At 44.2% G+C, this 12,724-nt stretch overlaps 1 protein-coding gene across 2 annotated transcripts in view; it reads left to right on the top strand.

Annotated features, from left to right (window-relative positions):
• The window catches only part of LOC109852190 (platelet endothelial cell adhesion molecule-like), a 363,548-nt gene that overhangs the window by 215,505 nt on the left and 135,319 nt on the right, over positions 1–12,724 (top strand). The window contains exon 1 of one of the 2 annotated variants that reach the window (XM_020423117.1): positions 8,911–9,627. The exons of the other annotated variant lie outside the window; for it this stretch is intronic. Within the exon in view, the coding sequence (XP_020278706.1) occupies positions 9,573–9,627 (55 nt within the window). The 5' untranslated portion in view covers positions 8,911–9,572. Of the gene's footprint in view, positions 1–8,910; positions 9,628–12,724 lie in introns of those variants that run through there. 2 annotated transcript variants of the gene reach the window in all.

Genomic DNA, 12,724 nt, shown 5'->3' with positions numbered 1-12,724 from the left:
TGCGCGACGAATGATTCGCTCCCTCGCGTCTCACAACCTTCTCTGCCCCCGGGGTTATTTATCTGAACTTGCAATCCAAACTGAATTCGAAAATAGCGCGGAGGAGAAACTCCGCGTATGAAGATAACTTGGAAAAGTCCGGAGAGACGACACCTGGGGATTTGAGCCGCTAAGTTGGGGGCGAACTCGACCTTTTATCCGCGAGATCAACGTAGTCCGATATAGCGAGCTGTTACGTGAGTTTTCCGTATATATAATCGCAATTACGCGATATCTCCGGGATATTGTGAGAGACGAACGACGCGCGCCGGCCTTAACACATGCCCGTTTCTCTCAGATATTTGCGCGAAACTATCTTTCGGTACATCTTTCGAAATATCTTGCGATATTGCGTTTTTGCGTAACGGTTTCCGTAGGGAAGTTAAGATGGTTGTTATCTCTTGTCGTGTTTATTATTTAGAAATATAAACATTTTCTCATCAATTTTATTGATTAAGCAAATTGACATTAACAAAATTAATTTTTCTTCTCCACTGTATTTCCCAAGAGAAATTTTTCACTGTTGTTGTTCTCTCACACGTATAAAGATTCGATTGATTTTTCTTAGTTTTCTCAGCTCTTTGTGTGTGCGGTACAGATTTTATTTAAATTAATTAAAAAATTTACTTTTTTAATAATCAATGAAATAATGATGAGAGGTGAACCTCCGGTTCTGTGTGGAGTCTTCAAATTTAATATCGTTGGCAACCGTGGAATTGCTTTTGTCTGCTCTAAAAATGATGTTAGGATTGTTGTTTAAAAATTTGGATGTGGTTCTGAATTTGTTTAATAGAATTTGTTCAATGTTTGTGATAGGTTTGTTGTCGTTAAAAAGACTGTTCAAATGTGAAGATTATTTTTGTTCGAATGTTGGCTTTATCTTCTAAAGATCAAGTCTTTTTGATATTATTCTCAGTATCTTTGATAATTTCGAGAATTATTTTGGTTTTATTTTGTTTGACTGGAAGGGAAAGATTTCCCCGTATTGAATTAATTCTGAGATTACTTGAGAAATTGTTGTGTTGGTAAGATTTATATGAACCATTTATCATTTACTTCAGAAACATGTTTGGATTGTATATCCTGAGATTCTATGGTTATCTTGATGGCGTTAATCATACCTATATCAGTTTGATTGAAACTGAACTCGACGTGGAAAATGATTTTTTTATTAGCTATGTTTGTTTTAATTTTCTTGGCAAAATATTGGATTGGTTTGATATGTTTGACTGCATTGGTTTCTAAATTGGATAATTTTTTTTGTTGATTTTACACTGTAATTTGTTGAAAAATTTATTTAGCGGTCGTTGTTGAGAGTTGATGAAATTATGAAAGATGTTATTAGGGACGTTGTTACACATGTCATCGGTGATGCAGTCCATATTACTTTTTTAATATTTGCGATGAGAGAGAGAGAGAAATTTCGATCCAGAAATCGTGACGTATCGACGGCGATTATCGATCCATCGATATTCGACAGGAAAACAACGGGGGCGCTGATCGTGCAAAACGACAAAACGCGTTCTGCATTATGAGCGCCAAGAAGTTGTTCTTATGCACCGGGCGGCATTGATCTTCGCTGCGCACAGACGCGGCAAACGGCAATAGCGTAAATGGGCTGTTGATTTAAGGACGCAATTAAGCAAAGTGGAGAGCCCCGTAGGAGTTAAGTGTTTCCAGTAAGTGTTCCTGGTGTTTTCGCGCGTACGCTAATTATCCGTCCGCCGCCGCCGCCTAGAGTTTGTTCTTTTACTCGCGTCGTCGACAACGACGACGGCCGATCGATTCTCGAAGCGAAGTGTTTTGCCGCGAGAACGCCTCTCTCTCTTCGTCGTCGGCTATCCGGGAATGACGGGCAGCTTCGCCTGTGGGCTATATTTTTCCTCCGGGTTCGCTCTCTCGCCCCGATTATACCAAGCACACGTCGGGCTTCTCTGTTATTACCCTCGTGTGTGGGAAGAGGGTTAAACACTGACGGGGGTATAGGTCGGTCATCGCAGGGCGGTCGAAAGGTAAGAAACGACGTTTGGAAATATAAGAATAGAGCGCGGTAGAGAGAGAGAGAACCGTCGTCGACGAAACTTTTTTCCGAACATGTATACGTTAGATATGTGGAGGTACGGGGGTAACACACATCTCTCTCTCGCTCGTTGTATGTACATCACACGTTGTATACCCGGCCGCTCTCTTCTGCGCGATTAATCACTGCCATCCGCTCGGTCCGGCAAGAAGAAAAGATACGCGAAAGAGGAAGTTGGGTTTGCGGGAGGAAAAAAGCAAAAAAAAAAAAAAAAAAACGAAGAAGAGTAAGGTAGGACTCCGAGTGTATTGCGACTACTGTCGCTTCGAGCGAGGGGATGCTTCATTGTCGGTCGGACCGGGACGTATTCCTCCGATCGGCTCTGTACACCGCCGGCATTTGTCGGCACGTCTCGCGAAAAGAGAGAAAGAAAGAAAAAAAATAAAGAAATAGAAAGTACTTCGTTCGAGTTGACTCTTCGAATCGCGACACGGTGTGTCGATTCACTCCTCTGTGACGGAGGTTCGCAAAGGAGTAGCTTTAGTTACAACTTTAAAGATCTCGAGGTGCGCGAAGACGGCGACGCGAGACCCGATCGCGCCGACTAAAGCGGGAAATGAAGTCGTTCCGAATCGATCGCGATCCTCGTTCTCTTCGCTGCAATCAACAACGAAACGTTTTCAACGAAATCTCGATCCAAAATACGAGACGAAAGCTTCGGGAGATCTTAGTCCCGATGTATAGCGACGACGACTGGACGCGCGTACAGCGAAGGTTGTTTTCTTTCTTTTTGCGAGCCGACGAAACTCGGCTAGCTAACGCGCCCCCGCCGTGTCGGACTCTCGTCGTTTCTGCGGTCTTTTTCGCGTTTGTTTTTCTGAAATCGAGTATTTACTTTGGATTTTTCGAGTAATTACTTGGTGACGTACAAACGGCTAAAAATCACGGGACTTTGCGATCTTTACCTGGAGTTAAAGGCGCGAAAGCGAATTATTCGGTAAATTTGTTCGCAACGATCTCGGAAGAAGCAATCGGCGCGAAGCAGCGCATTTTAGATTTCACGTTAATTTTGAACTCAATGTCTTAACCGTTCTTCTATTTCATTTTGAACAACGCGATTGACAACATTAATGTCAATTGCGTTATTTTTATCGATTTGAATTTTGTTATTTTTATTCTTTTGTTATATTGTTTCTCATTTTATTTTATTTTATATTATATCGTTTTCATAATCATTGTATATTATTGAATTTCATCATTCTTATTGTTATTATTAACTTCATGTATTCCTATTAACGTAATCATTTGGGGATCGTGCTTTAGGGGATGTTATCTTAGAGCGCCCTACATAAAGCAATCAATCATTTTTCTGTATGTTGGGTTACCATGTATCTTTCAGAAAGAGCGTGCAAATACGAATGTGATCGTGAATTCAAGAGCGAATGGTTGTAACTAGGAAGTGATGTCGGAAGTGCTGTCGCGTGAGTAAATCGGGTTATCGTTTGCGAAAGAAATCGGAAAGTGTTGCCGTTTTCGAAAAGCTATCGTAGATGTTGTCGTTTCGAAAACCTATTGTATAAGCGCTTCCGTTTCGAGGAGCATACGAGCATATCGTTGCGAACGTCGGGTTAAATTGCGTGAATGAATTTCCGTATCGATACTTTTCGCGAACACACAACATTTCACGTTTCGATATCAGAACTTCACGTTTATTGTTTTTTTTTGCAAAAATCTATTGTATTCTTGGATTATAATTGTAATTATCTGCGAACTACCCGTACTCTCGGCCGTTTGAATCTGCTTGTTGAGAAATTTGTCGGCGGAATAAATTCTGCGCCGCTCGTGTGCGCCGCCGTGTGTGATGTTTCATCTCGCACCGCGGTGTAAAAAGCGCGCGCTCGAGTTGCTCCACTCTTTTCATCACATTCTTTTGAGCCGCTTATCGCGCACTAACATGAATATTATATGAAAACGGAGAAAAAAAAAAAGAGAAAGAAAGAGGACGTACTCAGAGAGTACGGGACATCGGCGAAGAAAGCGACGAAAACTGTAAAAATATGACGAAACAATTTTCGAAATGAGACGCGAAACGATAAATTGCCGCTGCGTCGCGCGGAAGACCATAGCAAGAGGAAACGGTCTCCCGAGCATTTGTTATTCCGACGTCGTGCGCGCAGCATGTCTATAAAAGCTTGCGTACATCAAGAGAGAGAAAGAGAGAGAAGGGAGTCTGAAACTCTCTCACTCACTTTCTAAACTATTGTCATCGCGACGCGTCAGAAATTTGCACGCGCGTCTACGCATTCAATATTCGCGTCGATCTTTTTTTTTTTGCGCGAGAACTTCGATCCTCAGTTCCCGATCGCTTAAGGCGGCGCTGAGGAATCGTTCATTGCTCTTTTTTCACGCGTGTGACGCGCAACGTGCGCCAGATAAGAAATTTCCCGATTCGATAAATCACTTCTAGATCGAACCCGGAGATATATTTTATTACGCGAGCGTTCCTAAAAGAAAGAGAGAGAAAACGGTCACTTTTGTTGAGAGAAAATTAAATTTTTTTATTTCTCCGAATAACAATCTTTTCGATTGACCGATGGTTTTTACGAATCTTCTTCGAGAAAGCTTTATCCGTATGCAGGAAGTAAATACTCACTTAAAGATTGATCCGTACCGTTCGCTTTCTTTTTCCAACTAGTTGCGCACTAATTGAAACAAAAAAAAAAAAGAAAAAAAAGAAGAAAAATATCCGAAAAAATTGATAACAACTCTCGGTTGGCTGAATCAATTTTCTCTTCTGTTTGTACATCGCTATCACATTTTTCCTAAAACAAAATACGAAAATAATATGCATGTTATCCTCTTTTCCCGCGGGCGAAATTCAGTTGCGGATGAAGACGCGCATGACGGACGCGCCACGTTCAATATTTACTTTCACGTAGGAAATGTGTGCGTTTAAACTACAAATTTTTAATCCAATCGGAGAAACTTTCTCTCTTTCTCTCTCTCTCTCTTTCTTTTGAGTGAACTCGGGAAACAGAATTTTTTTTTTTTCGTGGAGCGCGCGCGACCCGCGTTTATCAATTCTCCATAAACAGCGAAGTTTCCTTCGCTCTGGTACTCCGGGGAAAAGTTTGGCGAAAGATTTTCGCGCGATACAATCTCTCTTTCTTTCTTTCTCTCACGCGTCGCCCGGCGTTGAGGGGACGAACAAAACGAGCTTGAAATCCAGGCGGTTCGTAAAATACATCTCGCGCAAGAGAGAGAGAACGGCGATAAAAAAAAAAAAAAAAAAAAAAACAAACAAACACGAGGAAGGGTGCCTCGATGGTCGCCGAAGAGTGCGTGACGCGTCATCCAATATTTCTGGCGGGGGTTGTGCGCGCGCGCGATGTGCGTTGCGCGGCTTTTTTTTTTTTTTTTTACATATCTCTCTCTTTTCCCAACTCTATTCGCCGATATCTCTCTTGGCGAGTCCGAAAACGCATAACTCTCAACTCTCGCCGCGCGCGCTTCGTAGGTAACGCATACATTTTTCGGTCCCGGGAACCCAACAAACGGGAACACATGGGTTTGAGATGTTCCGCGATCCAGGGACGGCTTTATAAGTGTGAATCGATGCGCCGCTCGGTGCTTTTTGCAAAGCACAGCCAGAGACGAGGAGCTACGCTCTTGCTCTCTCCGATAATTGCGCAACGAAAGATGAAAGACGATTGCGCACACGCACATTTTTATAATCGCGTGATTTTTTCACATGTTTATTCTTCTCTTGGATCCGTTGAGAGACTCGAGCTTGTGTGTTTGCTCGCGAGCGCGAGATAAATTTGAAAAAAGCAAGTGAAGAAAGATCGCTCCGACGTGTGTACGTACGAACGTTGCTCGTGCGCGGCACGGCACGGCATTTGTACTCTCTCGTATAACTTTCCTAGGATTTTCCGAGCTTCCTTCTTTCCCGGGGCCAGCAGCAGCACCGTGTCCGTCGACGCGCGATGTCCAGCCCTGGGCGTTTCTCGTACATGTATGCGCCCGGAGGTAAAGAACGATATATATAGAAAGAAGAAATAACTCCGCGCGCGATAATTCAAGGGTCGCAACCCTCCGCCGCCGCCGCCGCCGCCGCCGCCGTCGCCGCCACCTCGGTGCTTTCTGTCCCCCGTGAGAGTAATGCCGGATCTCGGGACACGACCGAAAAAAGCGTCCTGTTTTCTCTCCCTCGTCTTTTTGCTTCTCTTCTTCTTTTTCTTCTTCCTCCCTCTCTCTTTGCCGTCCTATTAAAGTACGATCTTGCGAATCTCGACTCGGCGCGATTCTCGGCTGTTTGGCGACTCGCTCGAGCGGAGTCGCGTCTCGTCGCGCGCGTCCTCGCTATGAATGAGAATGAAAGGCTGTTTTATACGGTCATAAAGAGAAGGGGTTGGCGATACGAATAAACGACGCGACGATAACGAATGATGTCTCCGTGATATTTCAACCGTCTTTTTCCATTCGTCTTTTCGTCGCGCTTTCTTCCTTCCTCTCCGCGCGTCTCCCTTCCGTCTCGACGCGCGCCCGGCTCTCTCGCGGGGCACTTCCGGGGTCAAGATTCACGAGACGAGGGGGGGAGCGAAGCTCCCCCTAGACGGCGGAGGTGAGAAAAGAAAAGCGACAAAGGAAAAGGCCGCGCGGGTGGGAAGATAAATTGCGGGCGTGTGGATGTAGCGCGCCATAAAGAGCGTGCTGACCGGTCCATGACGCTCCCGCGGCGGCGACTCCATGTTTATAACCGGCAAATCGCACATCGGAGATTCATGAATGCGCGTGCCAAGTGCCTTTTGATAACCGCGCGTTCAAGACGAATATTCGTACATATACACTCGCGTATATCGCTGCGATGGAATTTAAATTTGTATGGAAAACGCGAATCATGTTTCAAATGCTCGATGCTTTTATCGAGCTCTCGGGGGCTAAGCTCGCGACGAACGCGCCATATACGAAGAGACGCGGAGAGAATATTATCTTCCCGATAACTTTTCTATATACTGTTACCTCCTCCTCCTCCTCCTCCCCCGAATCTTCGCGCAATCGAGAGACGCCGGAGTCTCTAAACAAGCCCCGAAGAACTTTCGTTTATATCTGTATACAGTTATACTCGGAGAAATTCGCGCGCGCACACGTAAATCCGAACAGAACTATCCCGTTCTAATCTAAAGACTTACACAGCAAACTTCCAGGGGGGGATCCCTTTTCGCGCGCGCGCGCGCGCAAGCAAGCAAGATATCCGACTGTGAAAGTTTGACTGCGTCTAAGAATAGTCGCCGCGCACCAATTAATCTCGAAGTACATTTTAGACGTTTGCACTTCATTAAACGCGTAATCGCTCGATTAATGAGATATACGAGATACCGCGGCGTGAATTGCGGCCAAGTTTCGCGGGTGTAATTGAGCTGTTAATCTTGAAAGTGGTGTAAGTCAAGTTTCGCGGTGCAGATCAAGATGCGACACAGCCGCGAATTGATGATATACTCGTTTTAATGAAATTTTCGTGGCGAGCGTAATATATTTCATGTCGATATACAAAATCGTTAAATCTTTACATATAGAAAATTATAGATTTTTATTATTATTATTATTATTATATAGAAACACAATAGAATTTTCAGTTCTACCTATTTTAGATCACATTGCTCTGTTCGATACTGTGATATCTATTACATAGATGTTCCTAATCTGGCTCTTCGCGGTGAAATTAGGCTATCGATCTGTGACCTGTGACTTCATTCGGATACATTATGTCGATTCGGTTCGGTTCCCGCATACATGTATAAGTGCTTCGGTGTTTTCGAATACGCGGCCTGAGAGAACGAGTTGATCGTGCGTACGTCGTTACGCAAGCTTGTGACGCCGTTCGCGGCGAGTAACGCAATCGATCGAACATCGAGAGAAAATCAACTCCGGAGAGAACGCAGATATACGTTTTCGAAGTGCATCACGCGAAACTTCGATGTATCGGGGTATGCAGATCGTGTACGTATTTTCGAATTCCGATTGAGACAATAGCAGAAGAATTTTCCTCAGTTTGACAAGAGAATTCTCGTTTGATAAGAAAAGAATATGAAAGAATCTATTTCTTTTTTTTTTTTTTTTCAAATTTTTACCACACAATTGTTATCAATTGCTCACCGAGAGCGGAAATAAATCGCACAACAAAAAGATAATATATAATTGAACATTAATCGCGAATTCGTAGACTGAGAGAAAAATGTGTAATTCTCACGTAACATCTTTTCTCAACTTCGGATTCGAAGATGCGCTCCCATAAGGATAAAGCCGGGGGGATGTCCGACCTCTCTCGTCTTACACGCGCCGTGAGCGAAAAATCGCGGGCGCGGAGATGCCGTACAAATTCAGCGCGCGCGCCTACAATGGCCCTAATGCCGGTTGAATGATGACACACGTAACAAACCGCATTCAACAAAAACTTTTTCCGGCCGACCGACAAATTGAATCCGACCCAGCTTCGGAACCGCCGTCCGTCCGCGTGACGTTGGGTGAGGAATAAGATCACTTCGCAGGAAGAAGAAGAACCGAGTGTGCGTGCTCGCACGGGACGCTCGTTCGGGAAGTGTGCGTTCAAGGGGTGACGGCGTGTGCGGCGGATGGGGAGGGAGAAAGAAGGGTCCAGGAGGACATCGGGATGCGCTAGTGGAAGCGGGAAAATCCTTCGCGCGCTTAAGAGCGAGCGAGCGAGCGAGCAAAAGCGCCGCGCAGAGGGGACGTGAGACGGAGATCGTGAGCGCGCAGTGTGTGGTGGGGATGAAAGGGCCGGTCGGCGCAGTCGCGGACTCACATTCTCACAACCGAACTACTTCGCGCGGCGACGCTCAGTCTCGTCCGTTGCAATCCCGTGCAGATATACGTTCAATTACGGTGTCAACAGTGCTTAAAATTCCCGTTCTCGTGCTCGTGTGCCGCACGCCCGTCGCCACGAGGGTGATCAATAATACTCGTCGTCGTCGATCGCCGGACAGAATCCGCGCCGTGATTGCTGCAAGATTGAAAAAAAAAAAAAAAAAAATCACGAAAGGAAAGAGCGAGAGAGGATCTCGGGGAAGCGCAATAGTTCGTGAAATCGTCCGTGGCGCGCGTGAATGCAAAATCTCACGTTTGCGGTGAATTTCGAATTTCGCGAAACTTCGGGGGTAGAAGAGAACGAAATAATTCTTCGCGGGGTGCGTCGGCGAGGTCTTCAGTGACATCTCGACGGTGCATGCGGTTGGTTCCCGTAATAACGCGCGGTGAACGTGAGCAGTAGATGTGCGACGACTTTACGTGCGAGAAAAAGTGACACTAGAACGAAGATCGCGCGCAGATGTGGTCCCGCCGCGTAGCAGCACCGTGTAATTTTGTTTACGCCACCTAACTACGCGCGGAAATAACCACCGCGCGAGTGTGTTTGTCCAGTGAGCGCTTTGTGAATTCAGTAGAGATTCGCCGCTGAGATCAACGCTCCGAGAGAGCTTTACATCCAGCTATCGAGATGGAGGCTCGCCACCTGTGGCTAGAAGTGATCGCCGTTATCGTCATGATAACAGGTAAGGATCAAACAGATTTCGTTCCGCTCCTGTGACGTTCAGCGTCTCGCTGGTTGTCGAGAGATTATCGTCTGCAATCGCGCGAATCTCTCGCGTATGTTTACTTGGACGGGGATAACGTCACGCAAAACGCGATGAGAAAACTCGGAGAAGTCCGCAGGAACTTGAGATTTATTATTTCGGATCGAAATCTTGCGAAGTGTGAAATCTTTTGAAACACAAACTCTAGCAAGTGTGATTTGTTACAATTCACGACCCAAACAATCGCGTAATCTTCTTTCTATCTAAAAATGTGATACATACGCGACATTTTACGTTTTGTGCAATTCTCGTGCGATACTTTCGTGCGATTTTACAACGTATTAAGCTTCATGGAACCGCGAAAGATTTTCGCGGAAAACCTAGAGAGACGAAGTGCCGTGAAGCAAGATACACTGTCGTAAAATCTCGGTTTTACACGTTTTATCGTGAAACCAAATAAATGAAAAAAAATATCACTTTAAACGCTAATGAGTTGTGATTGTTTTATTGCACAAAGTCGGCAAAAAACCCTTTTAAGTTAATGTATCACGTCAAAACGGTGTAAATAAAACATAACACAATGTACGTGAATGTCAGTGTGTCACGTAAACACGTAATTTAACGATGACCACTACTCTAAGTACGTCGAAAAAAATATTAAAGCTTCGCGTATGTACACAGCAACTTGCATAATATTCATCGTATTCCGATGTGTTACTTAATGCAATAACAAGCGCGAGATTGTCCTTTTCATCGGTCGTGCGTTATCGGTCATGCTCGTGACAAAGTACTGTTTCTGTAAGGGCCGTTGTTCCGTATTGATCGCGAGCGATCGATCGCAAGGCGCAAACTTTGAATCTCGGCAATTGCAATTACTGTTTGCGACTACCGGAAACGATATTGCTTGGCGATCCATATGCGCGGACGGTTGCTTTAACGCATAATGATCTTAAGAGATGGTAGAAAAACACGAGAATATAGATTTCGTCGATTCGCTAGAAGTTCATAAAAATGTCGGATGTAAAGAATTGCCCGGTCGAGAGAATAACGAGAGGACACAAGATTCAGGACAATCTTCGCTGTACCACCCCAATGCTGTACTTTCCATCTCTCGAGGCCGGCAACTCGCCAAGACACCGCGGCGCTTCGCGCTTCCGGCCGGAGTAGGGAAAAACGGAATGACGAGACTAAATGCGTGTGTAAAGCGCGGAAAAGTATCTTCCCATAAAGCAACCTCCCCGCGAGTTACTCCTCGTTTGCTCCGCATGACGCCTCTTTGCTATATCTCCGCGCGGACAAAAGAGCCGTGCGAGATAACATCCGCGGACGGACTGCGTCGCGGAAACGTCTCGTCCGCATTCCTCCGCGTGTAACGAGCGTTTCTCGTCGCTTTTACGACGGCATCCGTTGTTGTTAACGCGAAGCCAGGCAAAGAGAAGGCCAGTCGAGTTGCAAGGAGACCCCTATTATCGTTGTTAGCTATTAACGCTGAGTAATAGAACTGATGCCATTACGGTAGATTTGTGTGCTCTTGGTTTTTTTATTTCTATAGGCGTATTGAAAAAAATGCGTCTAAAAATTTACGACTATAGCGCGGTAATTATGAAAAACATTTAAGTTATTTTATATTACAGCGTATATAAAAAAAAACTGGCCATTTTTTAAGATTTCAGACAGAGTATAAAAATTTAGAGAAAAAAATTGATTTTTGAACGCGATACGTTGATCTTTTTAGTTTATAAAAAAATAAGTATATACGTAAATCACATGCAATATCGATCTACATAGCGAACGTGAAATAACAAATTTGCAGTGCGAGTTTTTTTCCGTCAACGCGAGATAAGATTCCAGGGGGTGTGCTTACACATATTTTAACATTGTTAACGTGTCGCTTCGCTTCTGTACCGTGTTGAAATTATTATATTTTGCTAACATTTTATACACGCGAAATTATTTTAATTACCAGCGTGCGTGTGTGTAGTTTCTTCTTTCTGAAAAAAATATGGTAAACCGTTTAGTATAACGTACGCAACTAAAATATTTTTGGAAAATATTTTTCTCTTAAAAACAAATGTTTTTTTCCACGTGGAGAAGCAAATTTTATAATATAATTTTTGTTTCGTAAAAATATTTGTTAAAAAAAAATCAGAATAAAAATGTCTGAGCGTGTTAATCAACGCGACATCGCCTCATTAAATTTTCCGCACGCGGAGCACAAGAATTTGCTGCGCATTCTTACGCTTAATCGTGCACGATCTTTTATTCATGCCCGGGGAAAATGTCATCAAACGACGAATATACCCGCCGATAATTCAGACGTTTTCGTTTGCGGGCGTTAAAGAAAGGCACGAGGAGTTTCCTTGCCCAGGAGGGTATTTAATCAATGGCTCAATTTCGAGCGTTTAATTAAGGGTCTGCATCTTTGCTTTAATTCGACGTCGTCGCGCCGCGGCGACGATTTCTCGACGCTATCGGCTCGCAAGCTCGTTTCCTTTTGCGTGGAAATTCAAATGCGACGACACCCTTCGCGACGATGACGGTTCCCCTTTTTCCGCGTCACTCGTAGTAGCTTGATTACAGTCGCGAAACTCCATTGTCACTCCCGCGCAAACTCATTTGATTTCTCTCGCTTTTTCGACAATTGCCGAGAGGCAGGAAGAAGAATCTGCGGGAGAATCGGGAGAGACAGAAAACAAAAGGATGAGTGTTTGGACGAAGCTGCGCGAATCAGCGAAGTTGCCCCGCTTTCAGTACACAGCGCGAAAAAAAGCTGATTTTCTGATTTAGAGCGCATTAGCTTAACTAAATAAAAAACAAGAAGAAAGTGAATTATCTTAATTTTTTTATTTTATTTATTATCGCTCCACTTTTCAAAAGCTGTATCTGCAATTTGCTCAAGACTTTTTTTTTTTTTTTTTTTTAAGATCGCGCTAGACTGCTGGCTATTTTATAATTTTTAATATCAATACAAGAGTGAAAAAAAAACAATCAACGAGCTCTTGTCTTTTTACCGAAAAAAAAAATGAGAGGGCGGTTTCCTCTACATGTACTCCACAGAAACCTGCTTATTTATTCA

The sequence above is a fragment of the Pseudomyrmex gracilis genome, unplaced genomic scaffold, assembly GCF_002006095.1.
Source record: "Pseudomyrmex gracilis isolate BER0280 unplaced genomic scaffold, ASM200609v1 scaffold_25, whole genome shotgun sequence".
In the NCBI taxonomy this organism is placed as follows: domain Eukaryota; kingdom Metazoa; phylum Arthropoda; class Insecta; order Hymenoptera; family Formicidae; genus Pseudomyrmex; species Pseudomyrmex gracilis.
Note: the sequence above shows the minus strand (reverse complement) of the source record. Positions and strands in the feature narration are given on the sequence as shown.